This window comes from Struthio camelus, chromosome 3, assembly GCF_040807025.1.
Source record: "Struthio camelus isolate bStrCam1 chromosome 3, bStrCam1.hap1, whole genome shotgun sequence".
Taxonomy (NCBI): Eukaryota; Metazoa; Chordata; class Aves; order Struthioniformes; family Struthionidae; genus Struthio; species Struthio camelus.
Window position 1 is genome coordinate 59307180 of NC_090944.1, and position 24390 is coordinate 59331569.

The 24390-nt window shown below is 36.2% G+C and overlaps 1 protein-coding gene across 1 annotated transcript in view; it reads right to left on the reverse strand.

The window, feature by feature from the left end:
* The window catches only part of SEC63 (SEC63 homolog, protein translocation regulator), a 61034-nt gene that overhangs the window by 11472 nt on the left and 25172 nt on the right, over positions 1-24390 (reverse strand). Inside the window, exons 5-13 of the mRNA XM_068937966.1 lie at positions 23372-23433; positions 19634-19692; positions 18834-18884; positions 16122-16230; positions 14090-14184; positions 11216-11348; positions 10016-10108; positions 3594-3748; positions 1679-1826 (exon numbers count right to left, since the gene is read on the reverse strand). Of these exons, the coding sequence (XP_068794067.1) occupies positions 1679-1826; positions 3594-3748; positions 10016-10108; positions 11216-11348; positions 14090-14184; positions 16122-16230; positions 18834-18884; positions 19634-19692; positions 23372-23433 (905 nt within the window). The remainder of the gene's footprint in view (positions 1-1678; positions 1827-3593; positions 3749-10015; positions 10109-11215; positions 11349-14089; positions 14185-16121; positions 16231-18833; positions 18885-19633; positions 19693-23371; positions 23434-24390) is intronic.

Genomic DNA, 24390 nt, shown 5'->3' on the forward strand with positions numbered 1-24390 from the left:
AGCATAAAAATTTCAAGAATTTTTAACATAAAATATCTCAAAATGTTATTTAATAAGTCTCTTAACCTCAAATATATTATGAGGATGAAGACTAGTAATTCAACAAACGATACTACAGCAACACTGAGTTTGAAATTTTAATTGCATGAAACTTAAAAAATTCAAAGTTATGAGGGCTGTGGGAACCATAATTCCATAACATTGTGCATTATATATATTAAAGCATAAAATTTTAGTAACATAAAATACCACATATGACCAAAGAGACCTTGTTATACTTGTTCTGGGAATCATAACTTCAATTTTCCTGACTTTCATATGATTAACAACTCAATTTCAATGCCACATTAACAATCATGCATTTAATTCCTTTTTAAGTAGAAGAAAAAGGAAAATAATAAAGTACAGCAATGATTACTTTAACTAAAGCATCAAATATAAAACCCGCAGGAAGGCCATTGAGCAGCTGATATCTCCAGTCTATGAACAGGATAATGTCCCAAGTTGGGGAGAAATAGGATTATATTTGAGTGTGGAAAACTGTTTCTCAAGTAGTAGTTTTTCTATTTACTATTTTTACATACATATTTTATAAAATGGTAATATGGAGAAAACAGAAAAGCATACACACGTTGTTTAATTCTCCATCTCACACTTCAGTGAAACCCATGACAAATTAAGACTATACACAGAAAAGGGTTGCTTGCCAAACTATGGGAAGGTACTCAAAAACTGAATCTTAAGTAGACTGAGCAACAGGGCTGTGCACAACCTTATGCTATAACAAGGTAAAGATTTTTTTCTTTCTTTCTTTCATTTTAAAAAATGCACACATTTAGAAATACTAAGTTTAACATATATTTGCTTCTTACTCACATTTATATAGAGGACTAGGCATATACCAAATTATAAGATAAGCAACCCAAACAAAATATATCACATGCTGAATTTGACCACTGTCAGCACAGCAATAATGTAAAATTAAAAATAAACATAAGAACAACCCTTCAAATATCTCACATTTAATAACACTGATCTTCTTTACTTGAAAGGAGACTGAAGAACCAGGTCACCTCCCATTGAAAGGATGCCTAACAGGACCTGCTTAATAAGAGGTCATCTCCAGGGAGGAAGAAAAACATTGGAACAGTGCAGATGAAATGTAGCTAAGCATAGCTTGGACAGAGTCTGCCATATATAAAAACTGCACAAACCCTACAAAGTTTTCATACAAAAACCATACAAATACTTCCATGGATATTTAGTCATCAGGGTTTCCAATTCAAAAAAATCTCAAAATGAACTCTCCACGCTAGAGTTAAACATGAGCGTAAACTCTGGAATAACTACAACTTTTTAAAGACAGCTGATAAAACTGATATTTCAGCCAGAATTCCACAGTGCCCAAGGAATATTAATTCAACTGATGAAATACCAGATAAGCTCCTCTAGGAGAAACTACTGCTGGCTTGGGAATCTGTAAAATGTGTTAATGCGTTTTATCTTCTCAGACTATAAATCCAATGCACAAGAGCCCGCCACTCAAAAAAGTCAGTCATTTCCAGGTCACATAAATAACAGTGAGTTGTGTTTCAGAGTTCTCCAAAAGATTACTGCCAACGGATTATCAAAATGTCAGAAGGATGACATATACAGAACAAAAGGACCTCCCACTCACCCTGTGGTTTTATATCCATAGTGACATATGGAAAACTACCAAGGACAGCCATAACTTCATCGTATTTCTTATCTTCTAGGAAATGCAGCAAATTACGACGATCAGAACCTTTCAAACTCACCAAATCCTGAATACTTTTGATTTTATACTGAATTAAGAAAGAAAGAGGAAGTCACATGGTAGCAGAGAACACAGTCCACAAAATAAACTCATGTTAATAAATCACTTGTGTACCCAAAACAAAAACATATCAGCATTTGATTTATTCTTATTTAAAAATTCTTTAAAAAAAAAAGAATAGCAAGCATAGAGTAAAACAAAGAGGTTCCACTCTAACCTAATAAATAGTGCTTTGAGCATTGACACACTAAAAACTAAAATAATTTTTTAGAAAACTATTATTCCAGCTAGCTTTTTCAGAAACCAAAGGCAAGAAATCTTACTAACTGGGTTCTTCATTTAACTAGAGAATTTCAGTGCTTTGAGATTTATATGTTACCAGATTATACATTATTTAGTTTTGTATACTGATTTGGAAACAAATCTAAAATCATTCCGTTTAAGATTTCCACACAGAGAAGATTGTAAAGGATAAAGCAACACAGATTGGTCTGAACATTTGATTGCTTCAGCCCATTAAGAAAAGTAATTGTTTTAACATAAACAAAGCCATACATCTGGTTAGACTGATCATACCTCCAAGCTGTGGGAATGTATTTTTGAAAAGGTCAATACATGAGAATTCTGTGCTATGCTATGGCTGAGAAGCCTAATAAATCGTTCTCATTTAAAAAAAAAAAAAAAAAAAAAAAAGGAAGGACAAGGGTGACTATGACATAGCTGAATTCTTGATTTCTATACTTAAGATATATTGCACATATTGAAAAATATTTCTAAAACAGTGTGTACCTGCCTGTACTCTCTCTGTAGTATAGGACTAGATGATTAAAAAAGAAACCTATGGGAGCGCAATTTTTTTTTTTTACTTCATCAAAAGGAAGAGACTACTTGATTCCAGTGAACAAAATCTTCAGAGGGGTTAAAAGAAATTGTATGGCACTCAAAAAAAAAAAGAGTTCTTCATCTTAATACTAACACAGAAATGTTTACAAACCACCTAAGGCTGGGAGTTAAGCTTGCAAGAGATACAAAGAATATTTTTAACAGTGACCATGATTAACCATTGTAATAAGACTATCACAAAAAGTCAACAGATTCTACTAGAAGACACCTGCTTGTTTCTAATTAGGCATTCCTAGAAGATGGACTATAGTCAACCAACCAACATGGAAGGCTTGAATAAGGAAGCTGCTGGTGCAACAGGAGTCAAGGAATGTAAGCAAGCGGTCAGACCGTAATCCTACAGTCTTTTTTTGACCTGAAACTCCACGAATATCAGCGCTTACCCAACTACGTAGCAATGGCTTCCCCCTCCATCGCCTTTTGCATAAAGGACTTCAAAATTTGAAATACTTGACATCGTAACCAATATAGTTTTTCCTTCTATGAACACCTCTGTGCTAGTGTCAAAATACATTTCCTCTCAAACTAGCTAAGAAAAACGTAAAGTCAAATAAGCAAAAAAATATATTCAAGCTGTACTCAAAAAAGAGTTACGTCAAACAGGAGCTAGCACTCTGCAATAAAAGTGATTTTTTTTGTTAAATCAAATGTACCTCTTCAACAGCTATGAGATCTATTATCGTAATTCCCACCTTCTAAAAGGGACAGACTTTAAAGAAATAAAAAGCACACAGATCTAGGAGGTATTGTACTGAATTCCGGAAAAGCTTCTTGCTTTTTTATTCCAAGTTAATCAATGACCTTGACTCCTTACAGACAAAGTCAGGTTAAAGGAGTAACAAAAAAAATTTTTTTTAAGTTACAGTTCTATACCTTAAGTGCAGTTCTATACCTTTTTATGATTGGAGACCCGCCTAAGATTGTCCTCTTCAATGTGCGGCAGCTGCAAAAGGGGAGACTTGAACTGCTGAAGTCCTTGGACAGTCATCTGGGAAAGCTTCATGCAATTTTCCAAAGAGCCCAAAGATGGAGCACGGAACTCCCTTTCTTGGGGAGAAAGGAACATACACCTTTTGTTATTTTTTTCCTCTTAAACTTATACAACGTATATTTATATTACAGATTACAGTATTCCTCTCAGTCAAATAAGTAAGAGAAAGATAGACTTTAAAATGTTGAGCACATAAATTGACCAGGTAGACATTTTATTATAAGAATTGCAGTAACATAGCTCTGCAGATGCTTTTCCCCCCCCTTTCGAGACATGCTGTCTGTCACAGCTGAACACTAGAAAGGGAAAGACTTCCTTCTAACATTGTGTCAGCAAATAACGGCACAATGTATGTATGCGACTCACAATAGATAACAACACCATGACTTCTGTTAAATTAATTTTAATCAAAAAAAGTAGCCTGTTTTAGCATTTTTATATGTATTTGAGTACAACCTGCATTTAGGTCTATTTATAAGCCTGTCGTTAAATATTTATCTTTTATTACACAACACTGAGATTTGAAAGAGTTGTAAAACCATCTTTAGAGAAGCACATGAAGGTTGCAGCCCTAGCACGTGTGAGAAAACTGTACACGTAATATACTCAGCTTAGGTTTAGGTATGTTAGAAAGCAATAAAGATAGCTGTAAAAAATCAAAGGCAAGGAGGTTCTGAAGCAAGAAATGAGCTGGGACTTTGTGTAGGCAGATGTCATAGCTAGATGATTTTACATTAGCAATAATAAAAGAGGAGCTCAACATCAAAGGACTATCCTCCGTATCCTTCACAAAATCTGAGTTCACGCAGATTCGTATCCGTGAACACTCTGAGGCTTTCCTTTAAAATAAAGAGTTTCTGGACTTCAGTAAGTTAAGTGAAATCTTCTTCCCTTTGTATTCCCCTACTTGTTCTTTGCATAACATCAATTTCATACCTACTATGTTACCTGAACACAAAACTTCCATGTCGTATTTTTCTTTCATTGATTTACTCATTAAAATCACTTTTACTCATCGCAAAAAAGAGAAAAATGTTCTGAGCGCTATACATCTTACAACTCCTGCCAAATGTAACTTGAAACTATATATGCTTTCATAAGTAAACCTAAAGGTTTAAAGATGTGTCTTGAGCAAACATATGACTTTTCCTTTAGAGATTACCTATAGGTTCCTTTAATATTTTAAGGCATGAAGTGGTATACGCTCTACATAATCTAAACAATTAAAAGTGATGCAAGCAGAAAGTCTTAACCAGAACAGAGTAAAGGGGAAAAAAAAAGTCATTTAGTACCTTTCATCATGGCCTGCAAAGAAGTGAAAAGGCAAAGCACGCACAGAGTTTCCACAGAGTGCTATTTAACTTAATTAGACAACTGTCCATTCATTTGGCTTTTCAAAACTCTTTAGAGAACTCATTTCAGAATATTCCAATAGCTCAATAGAAGAGAACTCTTCCTGCAAGTTTGGTATCTGCAACGTTCAAGTTACTGTCTATACATTTTCTGGCAGAAGAGAAAAATGAGTTAAAACCTCTTGAGAGGCTCAAGAGGGATTTAAGCTACTTAAACATTTTTCTAGATTTCTTTCATGTGCTATGTATCAATTACCTTAATTTTAAACAAGCATTACTGAGAACGCCTGTAATTTAAGAGGCCTGTCATTTTATCTAAGAATCAGCATATGTATTTTCCTATTAAAAAAAAAAAAAACGGAAACAATGAGCTTTCCATTACCTTCACTGGTATAGGCATATTTGGCATGCACGCACATGCATATGTATTCATATATATTTATATATATGCATATATTTATACACATACACTTTTTTAAACACACACACACGTGTGTGTGTGTGTGTGTGTGTTTGTGCATGCACATGTGTGTATTTGACATAGATACATCTGAGTGGTACAGGTATATGTAAGATACTACAACAGGGACACACAGGTATCTCTATTCTCACAGAGCGTATGCCCACTCTGGAAGGGCTGTTTAACCAAGCTTCCCACAGTACTAAGGCAACTACAGCTCTGGATTTATCTGGATAGAGATTCACCTCCATCTGGATCAGAACTCAGAGAGGCTATAGTCAGCACCTGACCAAAAAGATATCAAAGCAAAGAGTGCAGAATGTCTGAATTGAAGTTAAATGGCCACATACCTTAATAAAAAGCAAGCTTAACTTAACTTTAAAACATTTTACAGAGGTAATATGAAGAGGTAGCAAATATGACCAAAGGGAGGGGGGAAAAACATATTGGAGGCACCTTTTTTTTTTTTTTTTTTTTTTTTTTAAATCTCCTTCACTTACATCTTTACTTTGCTGCAAATTTCTAAGCAGCTACTATGGCATGTTAAAAGCATATGAAAGATCACTGCACCTCCTCTACTCCACCTTCCTCTTTCTCCCCAAATAGCCTGTCTCGTCATGAATGACACATGGCTATAAATATAATCAGCTACCAGACCAATTTACAAGACAGGATTTTAAAAATAAACAAGCAAACAAACACTGTGAAGATTATTTGCAAAGCAAAGAAAAAGATAACGCCAGAGAGGGACAAAAATCAACTGGTTAAAAACACTCTTAAGTAACAAAGACCTAACTTCTATTTCTCAAAATATAATAACGGAAAGACTTACTCTCTTCCACACCAAAACAGCAGAAAATTTACTTTCCAGCCTATCTTCTGCCACCCCATAATCTTTTTTATCTGCTGCTAAGGATGTACAGGATTTTTTTGCATTAAAAAAACACCACCACCACAAAAACGCTGCAAACCAAGTTAACAAAAGAACTATAACTATTATCTGACAAAACGGCCTTCAGAAAAATTTACCTAGAGCTTTGCAAAACACAGAGCACTTTACAGAGTGAAAATTCTTCTCTTTCTTAAAGCACTGACTCATCCATCTGTCAGTGCAAAGTACATATCTTAACAAAGTAGGAGAATATTATCTCCGTTTCTTGAAAATAACACGAGACTTCATATTTGGTGGCAACTTCCATAAAATACTATCATAAATATTCCCAAAGAACGCATCTGAAGAGAGACGCTAGAGCTTTTAACAATACCCGCCTGGCTCCCACCATAAAACAAATGTCATGACTGCACATATTTTGATAGCTTCTGCTTGCCAAAGTGTGCAAGACTTTTAGCCAAGTTTTAAATGTTTAACACTGTGCAATACATCAAGTCATCTAAAATGTATGACACTAAAGTACTCAATCACAAAGATAAATGCAAACAACAGTTGCTTGTGAGGGAACGGTATACATCTGGGTCAAACGCCAACCTCTACGCTATGCTATAACTTCCAATCGGACTCAAGAAAAACTTCCCCGTTTTGTATGGGCAGCTCAACTGGTGCCCAGCCTTTGGGCAGATCGTTACGAGAACATAGTCTATGTTCTAAACAAGAAAATCCTTGCTTGTCGGGGCACCATCCACTTAAAGGACGATCTCAAGGAAGCCATCAAGATAACACAGGCCCACTGATTATAAGCTACTGGTTCATCGCCACGAAACAATGGATACACGCTAGCAGGGCAACATATTTTCAGGGACAGGAGGAGAAAGTAAAATAAAGTCTTTCAGACTACGCTCAAATCAGGCAAGAGACCGCAAGATAGTATATCTAAAGGTAGCTCACAATTACCACATTTTCCACCAGGCTAGAGAAAATATAGCAGCAAAGAAAACTCTGACACGGCTAAAACAAAAATAATACCCATTTTGTTTCCACGAATGCAAAAATGGCAGTCTTCCTTTAGATCAAAGATCAAAATTCTGAAATGGTTCACCTTCAGTCCTCCACTCCGCTATTGTTGGCATGACTGCGGGGCAACTGTTCAGTATTACCTTTCCACACAGACGTCTAGCTCAATATTTTACACTGAGAGCACCAGCAGGAAAGTGAGATGAAAGTTTCGGTACACTTACATCTGATTACTGCCATTTTAAAACTTTGGAAAGAATTTTGAGAAATCCTGTTCAGGAAATACTAAACAATTCTTCAACTGCATCAGTGATGCACTCCTATTTTGATTTTTTTCAGAGACATGGAAGTAACTGCTACTATACACAGTGTGTCTTCCACATCTTCCATCGTATGATGAGTCATATGGCAGCAATACATTCCCATCCACTTTCACAGAACTGGAGAATCATTATCATGGTCCCCCCTTCCAACCTCAATCTCTTTAAATTGCTACTAGGAGAGCTGGTTAGGTTTGTTTTTTAATAGTTCACGTTATATTCTTTGCAACAAAATTGAATCAAAGCAACTACTCAGTGATATTTAAGATCGCCCTGTAGTTTTATTCTAAAAATCAGTTTGATTTTTCATTTTAATTTATGCTAAAATAATTTTGCTACTACTTCAAAGCAGGTTATTAAATACATTGCACTCATCAGTAATTACTTTACTGACAAATTTAAAAGGTATCTCTATGTACATAGAGAACTAGAGGGGAAAAAATACAGCTACTTGGAGGTCACTGAAGTTGCAGAAAAACACGTGCTCCATTAAGCATCTCATATCAGCTCTTACAAGAAGAGATGTACATGTTTGTGATTTTTCAAAAGGTTTCAGTTGTGTTGCATAAAAAAACCACACATACACATTTTTGGCCATATTATTTTGGTTTCAGTTTGCAAAAATGGAAGTATTTGCTAGATGACTAATATAAAAGGTAAACCATTTTAAAGATCATTTTCCACACGTTTGGAATATTTTTATAGGAAAACCCTGTACATCAAGATAAACAGGAAAGAACTACTTACACTTTGTACGTGGCAGAGTTTATAAGCAAGACAAAAGTTGTCGTCATAGAAGACCTTTTTTTTTTTTTTTAAACTAGCTAGAATATGTGGACTCAATCTGGTTACACTAGAAAATCTTCAAGAACACAGACACACACACACAAACAACCCGCTTCCAGAATGGCTGCTTAGCTTGTTATGAAATAAACTATTAAACAAAGTGAGTTTCACAGCACTAGTTTACCTTCCTTAAAGCTATACTGGAGATCTCTCTGCAGCATAGTTATGCTGCTAGCCTGGAGAATATTCACAGAAATATATCCATCCACAGCCAGATTTATAATTTTTTTCCATAAATTTATATTCCCATTTATAAATACAAACTAATGCTAGGTGAAGACTGTTTGTATAAATGAAAAATCCAGCTACTCTTTCCTCCTAGGTTTTGAGCTTTCTTCCCAGCAGTCTCATAGGCTGATAAAGACAGGGTTTGAAACAGAAACAAATACACTTATTCAACACTTCTTTATAAAACAGAGCCTGTAAACCAACCTGTAAGAGCCCTATTTGCCCATCTCTTCTTACCATAGCATATTTTACTGGGTTATGGAATACAATTTCCAGCATCGTTTTTAAGAGCGCTAGGAAAGATCTTCCCCCAAACTATTCTTGTTAGGAGGCTGTCAACATCTGTCAAAGCGGTTTTGGTCTACTAAAGTCCAGCTGATGAGCATTAGGTGATGGCCAACATAACACAGTCTCCAGCTCAACACATACCCACACACGCCCTGTTTATGTTTGTTGTCATGAAGAAACTATATTCAGGTCTTGGTTCCTTTACATGAAAAACAAATATCTTGAGCTATGATAAGAATCATTGTTTATAGTAAAAATAGAAAAGCTTCAATATTAAAATATTACATTTCAATTAAATTGTGATTTTTACAGCAATTATGACAAAGCATCTGCCACTAAAAATTCAGAACAAAACCTACACAGCAGGCTGAATGGCATACAAACCAGAAATGGGAAAAATGGGAAAATATGAGCAATGCAAAGAGCAGAAAGAAGCAATGGTACCCCCACACCCCCCCCCCCAAAAAAAAAAAGAAAAGAAAAGAAAAGAAAGAGATGCTTCTATCAGGATAGGAAGAAACGATGAAGAAGTGCACATGCTCATCTGCGGAAAGAAACAGATGACTACAAAGATCAATGTGGCATATACCAAGTGCTTTGCTATCAAAATAGACCAGCTCTTAAAAAATAACCAACCAACCAAACAAGAAAAGGTTTTCAGTAATATTGAAAGAGAAACTTAATTGCAACAAGTACAAGCTGAATGTAGACACTCAAGATTTCAGAGCAAGACTTGGCAGCAGCAGCAGTTCAATTCTGAAAACGGAACGCTCCCTCATTACAGTAGCAACAGCAAAAGTGCATTCAGGGTTTTCTAAGTATCACAGATAAGTTTTCCCACAAGAATCAAAGACTCTTTAGGAAGTGATACAACAAAGAGTGGTATTTACTAGTTTTAATGATACAATTTCTTTACTTACCTTCACGGCTACGAGCCATTATTATTAGCTGGCAGATCACATTAATCATTTCTTGAAGCAGCGCAGGACTCTTTTTCAGGATAAACTGTTGATCTGCAAGACATAACTTGCTGCAATTATGTTGCACTTCTACTAGGAAAAAAGGGATAATTTACATGAACTGGGCATTTAATGGTGCATTCTTCATTTCTATTCATTATCATATTATTGAAAAAACCCATTTATTTTATTCTCAATGACATATTCATCCATAACATTCCCTAACAAAATAGGGAGAGCCAGGGGTAAAGGGGAATACAAGTCTTATATACCAGACAAGCAGCCACAGCACCAAATGAAGAAAAACTTGCAGCAGGATGGCACAGACAATGTAATCACGTCTTTTCCTGCTAGATTTCAATTGAAGTGAATGCCCCAACTCAAAAAAAATCTGAGAGAGATCTGTAGACTATCATCTAGTTTGAAATATTGATCTGTGAAGGTGTAAACAGTAGGAGAAGCAAGGAAGAGGAGCAGCTGTTGCTCAACATTTAGTGATCACTCCTCTTTAAAAAAAGATAGGAAATTTGAGCTAAAAGACCTTGGGTTTTTTCCAATTTGCATTAAAATACAGAACATCACAAGTTTGCTGATCTGCCCAGGAAACTACTAGTTTCACAGATGAAAATAAAAACTGCATTCAGAAACATTTCACTTTTTATACCTACCTACAAGCATGAAAAACAGAAACACGTAAAACTGAAGATCATAGGTAATTCACATTTGAAAGTTTTAATCTCCCTTGCTATACATAATGGGGAAAAAAATAATCAAAAAACCCACAATGAATAAAGATGCTACAGAGAGCAATTTAACGCTTATCTTGAATTTCTCTACCCTGAGAAGCAAATACACTTCACTTTGAAATATTTAGCTTTTTATTCTATTACGTCGGATAAAGACATTATGATTGAAATCACATCTGCAGCCAAAAAAACATTAAAAAGCAGGATATTAGTATTGCAAGGCTATCAAGAGGACGAGAAAGTGCTAAATAATTGCTTTAAAGACTTATTCAAATTGAAAAACTAAATGCACTGTGCATAGATTACTGAACAGTGGTCCATGCAACTAACAGACAAAAATTACATTTATGAACATTGTAGCATGCAATTTGGTGCTTCATTTCCAAGAACATTTGATTAGGAGAGAAGCCATTACCTTCTTCAAGAGCTTCGGGAACTTTCATCCTCGCAAGATGCGTCAACAACAGAACTCTGGCTTTCAGGCTGTAAGGGCAGGTAAGCGGAGGCTCATTCTTCTTTAAATTTATGCCACCAATTTCTCTGATTAGCTAAAATAAAATAGTTAAACACAAATGGCTACTTTGGAGCCACAAATATGCGAGAACAGTTCACAAGGAGAAAAGGTTTACTTTCACATAAGCAAGCCTTTTAAGTAACTTTTCTCTGGAACGTTCAGTATAGAACACAGATGAGCACAGGGAGGAACACTGGCCACTTCATTTATAACCCAGTTCCAGAAGGTATCTGTAAGTGCCTTGTTTCAAAGATGGGAGGAAGGAGAAGGGAAAAAAAAAAAAAAAGAGATTTGTATACAAGAAACTTGCCTTCAATGAGCATTGAGTAATTTTATATTGATAAAGCAATACTTTAAAAATACGGTTTTACTGCCAAGGTCTACTAAATTCAGCTACATTGGTAAGATATTCATATTAAACTCAATATAAACTAGCTACAGCAGCACCTTGAGATGTTTCCATCTAAGATCCAGCCTGCTTCCTCAGAAGCAGGCTCATGTACCACAGGAAGAGGAAGGTTACAAGCCTAAAAAGTCTCTGGTAGGCAAAAGATCAAGTTTTGTTGTTGCTGTTGTTTTTTTAAATAAACAGCACCAATTTGGAAAAAGCATAGTGCTCTTTACGCAAGATGACCTAACTCGAACCTGACTAGACCAAGATGCACAGTTCAAACAGGTTTCACACCTGAATTTGTAGGCGACCACAGAGGGAGAGGCTGCAAAGCTGAGTAGCAGGAGCTCATAGCTTATAAGAATCAATGTATGGCCCAGAAGCTTCATTTTTTAGGTCAAGTCACCTGAGGAGAGATTGAGGTTCCAAAATCTCCAGCCACAAAGGGAAGTTAGGATATCAACAGTCTGGCTACACTGACCTTTTTTCAAGTGTAGGGAAAGACTGGTCCAAGGCCTTCTAACAAGAAGCTGTTTATAAATACATCCTGGTATAAGACCAGGCAAGAAGAATAGAACGTTGATAAGAAAAAACTTTTACAAAAAGTATTGATACTGTGCTTATGATAAAACAGTCAAATAAAGACAGGGAACAGTGACCATGTCTGAAAAAGCAGAACAAACTAACAAAAATTACTGGCAATGCCTTTCTGTACTGATGCTTCCGAGATCTGTACGGGTATATAATAAGAAAAAAGAACACAGATGACACTGAGGACTGGAGCTTTAGAAATGGAACAAAATCTAGTAGTATAAAACACAAGGTCATGCACTTGTATACTAACAAGAATTGCTGAGATCCTGTTAGCTGGAAAGCTGAGGTGTATAGGACAAGAGAAATCTGGAAAACTTAGTGATCCCACACCAGTTATCCCACATCACCCATATGATACATTTGTGGAAAACACTACACTAGAAGTTATTGCCTGCACCAACAAAGAAATAGCAGTGCCATAGTTCAAAGCACTGCTAAGACTTAACGTTGCATGTTGTGGACAGTTCTGGCCAGATGAAAAAAAATAAAATTAAAAAAAAAAAAAACCCACACACTCAATTGGGAACAGTACTCCATTCAGCACAGCAGGAAAGGGAAATGAAGAGCCTTTCAAGAAAGAGGGGATTAAAAGACCATAGCTTTCCTAGCTTAGCAAAATGAAGACAAAAAGAAAACAAACAGGCTATTGCTCCTGTTTATGAATGCACTAAGGATATACACAGTAAGAATTACTTAAACCCAAGAGTAATGATGATAAAAACAGGGATAAAAATTGGTCACAGACAAGATTCCTAATCACTAGAAGAGTGAGTTCTGGAACAACTTATCAATAGGATATGGTTACAGGAGGCTTGACTGCCTTTTAAACAAAGGATGATTAAATGTGAAGGGGTTGCGCAATGCCAATGCTTGCAACAGCACCGGAGAAGCGCTGATGATCAAAGTGATCTTTTTGAGCTCCCAAGCACAATGCCTGCTGAAAAGTCTCACCTAACCACAATTCTCTTGAAGTCTATAAGAGGATGAAAGGTTTGTAAAGGACACAAAGACAATCAAGTAAGGAGGTATCTTAGGCATGAAAATAGGTTTAGGACTTGAAAATCCAATTGTGTGCATGCATCTATGTGATTATAAAAGTTTAAATCTGGGGAACTACTACTCCCACCTTGCAAACTCAAAATATTTCACAATAAAACTTGGAGCATTTTGCATGCTGTGCTTGAAAGTTCTTAAAACCTGAATGTCAGTTTCTGATAAATAAGACTTGATAAAATTCTGCTAGCAATAATTATTTTGTCATAGTGTGCATAATAGTATCTCTGTTGGGAAGACTGAATGAAAGTGAGAAGGCCACCACAAGGGAACTGACATTCATGAAGGAATTTTTATAATAGTTAAAAAGACTATTAATTCAGACATTAGATAATAGTTTGATTTCAGTATTAATATATTTAACCAGATCTACATTACTGATTTGAATATTAGTTTTAAATTACAGCTAAAGAACTTGATCAAATAGCAATCACCTTACACTGATCCTCAAAACTGGCAAGGACTGACATTTTAATTCTATATTTAGCTCACTCTTCCCTCCCTGTAAAAAAGACAACCCAGCACTCTAAATATTAATTGATTCCATTTAGGTTGAGCATTATAACCGGTTGATGTAGTTTATCACTTTTTTTTTTTTTTTTTGATACAGTTGCATCTCTAACAACAAATAATGCCTTGAGAACTTGCATTCTGTCTGGTTGGTCAACAAGAAACGACATCTCTATCTTCCCCTGAAGGGGTCAGTTATTTATAAAACATATCTTGAAATAACTAACCTGTGGTATCTGAATGTTGTCTGCTGGTCTGCTCGTAGCATCTTTATTGTACTGAGGATCAAATTCAGATGCTCCTGCTAAAACCATGATAAGCCCTGCAAAAATAACGGGATGCAGACAGATAAAATGTCAGCAATATCCTGTGACACTGAGCAATTTCTTCACAACGCTCCGTCATAAAACTTATTTCCACTTGTCCCTAACGACCATGAGTATCCACATTCTCCATTTAGTGGATCAGATGCTACTGCTACACTGCAAAAGCGGCATAAACCAATTCCTGACACAAGGAAGTTCCTAGGAAGTTCCTTTCCGAGTAAGCCAAAGTTATTTTGTCTGCTTGCAGTGCTCAGTAAATTCCACCTACTAGTAATAAGCCAAGCTCCTGAGTGTCATTTTTCATTTCCTTTCTGGATTATCCATTTACTTCTGGAACAGAGCATATTGAAAAAAGTTTAATGAAGTATACTTTCCTATTGTTTGCAATGCAACTGTGGATCGTAAGAAAAAGAAGTTTTGAAAGTCTCACTGTTTCTCCAGCCCAATTTGGTTACGTTCATATTTTATGATTTTCCAGGCTTAAGCCTCAGGTTTTGGCACTGGCACCTCATCACCATGAAATCAACAATCAAACATAATCCTCACCTGATCAGCATGTGATTTATCTAAGTCACCTCAATCGTGGCTCACATTCAATCTGCACAACAGACCTCAGTGAAGCAACCTGACTTGCCTCTGACCTTAGGATTCCCTGAGGACTTCAAGTCCTTAAATAAGGCCTATTAAACTTGGGCTTAACGTTTTATCAATCTGTAGGAGACACAAAACAAATCAAGTCTAGGGTTCTGAACCAGGTTCAAGATGAAATAATTTGCTGTTGACTCCAAGCATGAAGAAAGAAGAAGGGGTTTACTATGGCCTAGCTAAACTTCTTGAGAAGTTTCACCTACTCTCCCTTTCACCCCTTCACAGCTAGCTGTTCAGAGGAGGAAAAGGCAAAAAAGCATGAGAGCATGACAAGTCTGAGCGCGTGAGCTGGGTCTGAACTAATCCCACACGCGTACACCTGTTTGTGCTGCGACTAGAATACTAATGTATTTTTGCAGTTTCCTACACCTCTCATTATCAGTGAGGCATTTCTGTTCAGTAGGAAAGGGATGCATCAAAAATGGATGCTTCCAGCAATACTGTGGCAAATCCAAGGCTGAACAACAGTGCGATTCAAAGGAGTAGGAGTACTTATTTAAGATAACCTCCTTTTAGAGTTTGTTTCATTTTGCTTCTTAATTGATCTGCACAATTTACATCCAAACTAAACTAGTACCACACTAATGCTTCAAGGCCATGCCAACCTCCCAGCTGAAAGATCCAATTCTGCATCTGACAATACTGTAGGCCAAGATAAAGCCCAACGTAATGCTCTGCAGATTGCCCCACAAAAAAGGTTTTCCAGTGGTTTTTGTCTGTTTCTGTTTGTTTGTTTTAAGTGTAAGGAGATAGGAAAAATTAATATATTAAAAACTATGAAGGAGCAACACAGCCACACGAAATCAATAGGGAGCAACATTTTTAAACAGAAGTAGCCTTAATATAATCAGTAGAGAACAGAAAAATGGAACTGCTATTTAATTTTTGCTAATATAAAAATCTTAGACAGTCCCTAGTAAAATCCCGAAGCCTATTTTGTTGTGGTAACAACAAAAGGAAACACATTCATACAGGTTACATTCCTAGTAGACACACAGTAACTGAGGACTTCACACAGATCAGCATCTGTTTTTCCCAATATACTCTCTCTCTCTCTCTCTATATATACACACACATACACTTTTTTTAAAATAGACATAGATATCTATTTATATAACCCCTGCAATACTTAAGTCGTCTTACAGCATACTCTTCACCAACAATAAAATGAAGTTTTTAAAAACACCCTTGAAGTATCAGAAATATTATTTTAACCTAACAAAGACTTAAAAAACAGAGGCATTTTAACTTAACCGATTGACATTTTAAGAGGCCTTTTACTTACGTTTCATGTCCATGTTTCGCGTTTTATAAACAAAATATGTATATATTTGAGTTGTGCGAATGAGAATCTGGTCTCCGCTATATCGTATTGATCGATACCACCAGGAACCCTGAGACAGTAAATAAGAACAAAATGACATCAGCTACCACAAAGTATCAGGACAGCTAAGCAAGACCACCTCAAATTTGTTCAAAAGCAGGTAACACAAACCTCATAATAAAAAAAAAATTTAGACTCATTCCAACTGATTTTACCTATGTTAAGGTCGAATGAATTTTAGAGAGGAGGGGGAAAAAAAGAAATCTTTGCCAACAAAAATTTTAATGGCATATATTTGTGTAGTTATTTATGCAGTTATTTATGCAAATTTTGAGAATCTTTAAACAAGAGGATTCCCTCCCAACACATGCAGACAGGCTCTTTGGTTTATTTCTGGTGTTTTTTAGTGAAAAGAGTCCTTTCTAAGTGGTAATTCTTTACTGTGCAACACAGCATTCAAATCAAATTCAGTACAGGCAGACTGAGACCAGAAGACCAAAATAAGAGACTGTTTTCATTAGGAGAAAATTTTCAAAAAGAAAAATAAATTTAAATCACATAATCAGAAAATGCTTTTCACAGGGGGCATCTGGAGATAGCCCAGTGTCCTTGCTGGACGTTTTCAGAATTAAGCCATCCTTCAGGTCAGGCTGACAGAAGAATTCTTCCAAAGCTTCAGAATTCCTTTATTAGTGTTATACCAATGACTTCAAATTATATAACAAACTGTACAGCGACTATACTCCTTTTTTTTTTTTTTTTTTTTTTTAAAGAAAAATGGTCTGGTTGGTTATAAACTGAATTCTGTTCATTAAACTCCTCCTTATAAACAAAGCTCAATAACATAATAAAATCATCCAAAATATATCTCAATCTATTGTACAACTTATCACAAGCAGAAAGTAACAGGCAATTGTAGAAGGGAGTGATGCTAACTACTATCAAATTAATAGACAATAGTGTAAATCCCTCTAGCACAGCAAGGGCTTTGAAATTTAACTAATACTTGGAAAACGCGTGTTCTCCACAAAAAAAAATTTTTTTAAGTAGTTTTGATTTCTCTATACATAGATGAACACACCTAGCACAGAAAAGTAAACATCTTTTAAAAGTTTTTCTGCAGAAGAATTCATATCATAATCTCATAGCTATTAGAATTTTTTTCCAAGCTAAGGAAAATTTTAAAAATAAAAAAAATAAAAAAAGTAACTACAGCCAGCCAGATCTACATGAAAGAGGCTGCTCCATCTGCTTTTGCAGATGCAATTTAGGTCTCTCGACTCATGTACAGAATGCTATTTAGGTCAGTGGAAGTCTACGAAGAACTCCACATCAATATTTTCCCCTCTTCTACATCTGTATTCAAAGGATGGAACTAACCTTGCCTTATTTTAGATGCCTATCTCAGATACAGGATGGTTACTCTTGTAGTTAAGTTAGGCTTCTTTATTGATTCACAAAAGAGAAACAGGCCCATTAAAGGTATGAATCATCTTACATATTTATTTTAGAATGAAGTTACAAGATAACTTGCTCCATACAAATAACTATTCCTCTTCATTGACTATAAAACAAATTTGTAGTGACAGGTTTGAATGCAAAAGTCTACATCTGGCACAGGGGCAAGAAGAGGCAGATTTTTCCTCTGCTCAAGACACTCCTTCATAATAGAAAGGATGTGTACTTCCACTTGAGCTATGATAAACCTGGTATAAATCACTAAGAGTGAATGTGTACAAAAAAGCATCAACACAGACCAACTGAAACTTGAGAGGGAAAGAGGAAGAGTAGGCGCACATTTTACCCTGGATTTTAGGCTTCCTAACCAACTTCCTGTTGAAATCACTGCATTTGAAGTTTGCTACACTAAATCTTCAGTTACACATAAAGATTCCCAAAGGGAAGGGATATGTCTGGTCAAGCCTTCGTACAGAGACACAAGCAGGTGTCAAGAGCCCAGGACACTTTCTTAAATGAAAATCTTCTTCCCCAAGAGAACTAAGGTTTATTACGAGTGTCAACTTTTGAGTTCCTCTTCAAGCCATAACCCAAACGCATCTCCATCACCAGAGAAGGGACATTGTTCAAAAGCAATACAGTAGAGCAAACCAAACCCCTGAAATATCACTCATTTAGCACTTGATTCCTCAGGCAAAGGAATCTCAAGAGTAGGTATTTTGTAAGTGCACAGAGATCAATAAAAATTAAAGTAATGAAAACAGGCAGTCAGGAGAAATCAAAACAACAATTTGTTCCACAAGCAGTAATCATTCTGGTACCACCAGTTAAAGACATCTCAGTCTTGGGTCTGCAATAACCCTACTGAATATTCTCTCAAGTTCATCACATGCAACTGCTTTCCATGTGATGAATGAAAAGTGGTACATGACAAATTATATGCACAGTCTCCAGCTCTTGCAGTATATAGATATGTAGTATATAGGTAGCTATCTAGTATTTTCCTCACAGTCGTATTTCTATCATGGCACTTCACTTTTTTATTTTTATTTTTTAAATAGAAACTCTTCAGCAGCTACACTTTTTCCATAATGAGAGAAAACACCCACATTAATACTCTACCCTTTTATAAACAAAGCTTTCTTGGAGCAGAATTGCTCATTTTTTTCCCTTCACAGAGAGATAGCTTTTATTTCTTAATTAGATGATACTTACCACAACAACTGGAAGAATAACCATAAATGCCAATCCATATACAAGCAAAACCTAGAAAAATTACGAAATATACTGCATTAGGTACTTCAGTTACTTAATACCGTTCTTCTTTAATCTTTATTCTAAAATACAGCCAGGTAGTATTACCAGAAATCTACCGCAGATTAATCCACGTTTATTGCATAGTATCTGTCGTTATTTCTGAAGAACAACTTATCAGTAATATAATCAGTCAGGCAGGGTTCAAATAAGGAACATCTGCTCAGTGTAAGTAATCTTTTAAGTCATCCACACATTGTCTTGGGTGGGTTGCTTTAATTATTAAAGAGCTGGCAGCTAAACTGTGATGCAGTGGACAGAGATAATTACTGCATTACAAAGTAGGTAGGTAAGTATATTGTAGTAGTATAATGCAACACAAAGAATATTCAGAAACTGTATCATTACAGGATCTGTAAGCCGAATGGAACTACAGAAGTCCATCAGACAGAAACAGCTGTACACGTGTTTCCATGCAACAGCAAACATGCACTTTGCAGCACAGGTAAAGGGCATGCTACCACTTTGTCCTTGCTTATATACTTCCAAGCATATTAGTACTCTCAAAAAAGGTTAGATTTAAGCTACTGAATCATTTTTGACTCTTGAGACTTACTTTGGTCTGAATGTGCCTCTTTGAAGCATTACTAGCCAAAAGGCATAGTTAATAATACTAGGTACAGGATTAAGCACAGACTAGTATTTTAAGGACAATATTTGAAAATTTATCTTAAAATTTTAAGCTAAGTACGTTAACTCACCAAAATTGAATTCTTCTGATCCACAATCCAAGCCGGCAAAGCTATACCAAAACTCGTAGCTGTAGGATGAAAAAAAGAAATTCACTGTAAAGTATTAATGAACTACTTTAAAAGTCACATCAGATCTAAGCAAAAATACGTATTTACCACTTTAATAAGTAAAACAATAATAAATGTAGCCAATCAAAAACTAAATTAGAAGTATACTCAAGCATGCAGGGAAATAATAGGTTTAAGTGCACTATATGCAACATCTGATATCGCAAAGATTTTAGCTTAACATATTATAGTGAAATAGCTCTGCAAGACTTATTAACACATCACAGAACAGAAAGATTTGACAGATGTAAAGATCTATGAATTTAGCCTTGCAGAGCTTTCAGCCGTTTAAATATGTATACATCAGTAAATATAGGAATTGCATGATAACTGTTTAAGCAAATGAGTTCTATGGAGAATGTTTTACTTATGTTTAGCTTTAATAAGAGTTCTGAGCTGTAAATTGTAAAAAATGAAACCCTCTGCCAGTTTGAATTTTTTGGGGGGGGGGGGGGCGGTCAATAAGAAAGAGAAAGGAACACTTTTCCATTCAAAAGGAGTTAGGTTGCAGGAAATACAAGACAATGAATCTCTAACAGTAACAGCTACACTGCACAGATCTGAACACAGGACAGCATTCAAACAGGTTGTTCTCTTAAAGCTAAGACCTTGAATTTTGCCAGTGCTACCTCTTCCAACCCTAAAGGTTCTAGAAAGCCAGGGCAGGGGGGAAAGCGGGGAGGTATAAAAAGATATAAAAATTTTCAGGGCCTGCTTCAAAGTCCCCCATCTCTTGTGGAAAATCCGATGGTTTCCTCAGTACTAGTAGCAATCAGTGAGGAATACTGCCTTTGGTAACAAGAGATCAGGATTCCCTGTATACTTGGACATTATTCTGACACTGTTTCAAACAGATCCTGACAGCCATCAGTTCAGAGAACCAGTTGTTCCACATAGATCTAATGTGATTTTTATCTAGTCCCTGACTTGGAAACTACTATTTTGTTCTGAAACTCACATTAAACATTTGACCAGCACACAGCTCAAGCTTAGAAGCTCAACAGCTTCCTGCTAAGTGAATTTACTACATTAAGCCATGGGAAATGGCTTGGTCGGGAGAGCAGCCTGGAGACCTTTCTGTACTTGCAATGGCTACGGATTTTTAGAAGAAAATACTAAAAGTGCGATTGTGCCTTTCACTTGTGGTTCTCATATTAACTTCAGTTTCCCACAGTATTTTTGATCTTTAGGATTTCAGCTTCAAACTTGAAGAATCTACTCTTTTTTTTCCCCCGTCAAACGGTTCTGAGTACAGAAGTAGTTCAGTACAAAGTTCTTTCTCTTCAGGACCGAGAATCTACCTGTCCCCGTTCACACCCAATGAACTGAGGCACTAGCAGATACCAAGTGGAAATATGCTTTTTAAGAATTTAAGGCAGTTTTACTAGACTATGTGCTTACTCTCCAGGTCTTCTTCCTGCTTTAAATATTCTCCAAATGATCATGCACGTTCAACGTTGTCCTTAAAGGAGGAAGTCATGCTGAATGTAAGATCTTCTTGCTTGTCTGCCTCTAAACTCCGTGGTGATTCAGTTGGATAGAGAACGGAATAGTTTTTCCTTTGTGCTGGGCACTGCAGGTGGGAGGCACCTCATCTAACCTTAGACATGTCTAACTTAGGATGCTTTTCATCTCATCCCAAAACACACCTCTGTAAGGTCCGTCTCCGTTATTTGACAAGAACTAGAGTAGAGAGCTTGCATAGACTATTATATTACAGGTATCTAAATGAAGATTAGATGAATTTCACCAAGAAAGCTCCTCACGCTTGAACATGGAACAAGACTACAGGGTAGACAATGGGAGACAAAAAATGTCAGGCTTCTCCCCATCCTTCAGATAAGCAACAATGCATGATCTAGAGCAAAGCAGAGAGAACTCCTATTCCAGTGTACTCCGAGTTAAGGTTTCAGAAGAGTAGAAGGCTTGCACACTAACAGTGTGAACTGCCACCCTACAAAAGAATTACTTCACTTTGCCCTTTAGAAATCCAGAGTCCCTGAAGTTTGTGAAAGCTATATCTGAGCATACCATACAGCCATCATCTTGCCTTTAAACTGTCATATATGCTTCTGGTTGAGCCTTTTGAGTCACAGCTCTGGGCCAGTTCAAGGACACTGATATACCACCTAACTTGAAGCCCTACATCTTGGCAAAACAAAGTAGCTTCTGGATGCAAAACGCAGTTGAGCATCTGAGAAAGACCCTAGGAAAGCTGTCTGTACACACAGCAGACTTCTTTTAACATCCATATTGCTGTTTTGCCAATATTGTGACAGCACTTCTGAAGCAAGTCCTTTTTTGTATTTTGCAGTGAGAGGGGCAGAGTCCTCCTACTTACTTGGCTAGGAAAGCAAGAAAAGCTAGAAGCTGAAAGGATTTGCTATGCTATAAAATGAAATGGTCAAAGAAATGAAACCACCACTTTACTTCACCAAAAATGCCTCAGTTAAGGTATGATTTAGCTATATAGTTTTTTTTTTTTTTTTTTTTGAAGGGATAGGAAAGATTGTTTCTTTGAAATGTTTGTCCAAGGTTTGGGGGGGGGGGTCATTTGTTTTTTTAATTTAGTTTCCCTAACTGAATTGATATAATTCAGCAAAATAATTTCCAGCACAGATTTACATCATGTGTCATCCTGTAACTTCACATTTAAGTTAAAAACTCTATTTACTATTTGTAAGCTGGCCTTAACTCATTCCACGTAGATATGCGGTATAACTTAGTTCCTCAGCCTGCAGGGCATCAACAATAGGAGATCTATGCAGGCTGGTCTTACCAGATCGCAGGTTTCCTTTTTGCTTATAAGGAGTATCAGAAGCAGCTAAGAATACGTAACATTCGCCCTCCAAACTAGCCTATTTAAATCACTGTCACAAGGATGTTATACAAGTGACTGATGCAATTGCAAATAGTAGGAAAACTATTAACTTTCAGTCCTAAATTGTTTTAGTGTGGACCATCTGCTCTACGATATTAATACAACATCGTTAGGATATTTCACATGGAGCTACTCGTCCAGGAAACAGCCTGCTAGCATAGGGATAGTTACCAGGATTCCTCAAATCAAAGGTAGCAGCAGAGCTACACTCAAACTGCACTGTTTTCACCAAATGGAAGGTATATGCATACGCAGTATTTAAATACACACATATGCTCACAAACATCCCAAAGTACATTTACTGCATTATGGCTAGTAGTTTACTTTTCAACACACATTTATAGTATCAGGTTATAAACACAAAGAAATGTGTAAAACTGACAAGCTTCTGCTTATATCTCGTATCTTCCATTCTTTTTATAACAGAAATTTTCTCTAGAAACTTACTGAAGCTGGCTAATTAAAAAAAAAAAAAACCACACACACACACACACTAAAAACACCTTTCTCTCTCTATGTTTTTTTTTCCTAATAACAAATTTGCAAACTTAAAAGCAAATTCTCTCTTGGCTTTCCCTTTTCCTTTCCAAGAACCTTCATTTTCCAGTTTCACAAGCAGAAAATTGACCTGTGTTCCTTTAAATCAAAAGGAAAAAGTTATAAAAAACACACTAAGAACAGAGTGCTGCTCAGATGATCACACAGGATACAGTGTGAGGCATGCCAATTAAAGAACTTCACTCTCTTGTGATTGTTACCTTGTGGTCCATCTGGATTACCAAATTCTTCCCAATTTTTTCGTGATTCTTCATCAGTTAAGCTAATTTCAATAAGAGAAATTTAGTTAATTTAAAAGTAGAGAAACTTCTCTAATAATTAAGATATATAGAAACATTAAAAGGTGGCATTTATGTTTCAGAGATGGTCTAACTATGAATAACTTACCTTATTGCTTCCATGAAATCCGTCATAACAAAACAATACTGCTGAATTCCTTCATAATACACAGGCAAGTTCTGTTAGCACTCTGACACCAAAAGAAATTGGACACAAAGGTGCACCTTCTTATAGGGAATGGAACAATTACATCCCCTTTTATGAGAATGACTGTGTACTCTTTTGTCTTTTTTGGGTGGAAGGTCAATATGCAGGACGAGTTGCTATGGCAGAAGTTGTTCGTTCAGTTTTTTATTCTAGACTTTTAGCCTTTGATGGCATTTTTCCCCCCCCCGGAACTACCCAGTTTTATATTTAAGAAAAGGGAAATAAATAAATAGAAAGGTACTACCTCCTAAATCTTACAACTTCTAAACCTGCTCTGTACTGACAGTTTCTTGGCAATACACTTTTCTGCTTATAGCTCCTCACACAGAATCCTTGTTACTATAAGGAGGAACACTGCTTTTGGAAACAGAATACCCCACATTCACTATGCAGAAAATCTTGTGTCACAGAAGAGAACTACTGAGCAAGCCAGAGGTCTCCTGAACCATTTCTAGGTCTCGCACCTTACCGAGCGGACTCATTGATTGGGTAGGTTTTACATTCTTTCAAGATTGCATGGCCAGAGGAACTTCACCATGACTCACTGAAGATACATCTCTGCCACAGCTTTTGTACTAGGGTTTGAAGTATCAAACTGTATTCATCAAGCACTTTAGCACTAGTTTGTAAAATAAAGAAGGGAGATGCTTAAGGACTTTAATAGGATGTTCTAAGATTGCTTTCTAAAGAGACTGCCACAGTGATGCAAATGTTTACAAGCAGAAAGAATAAT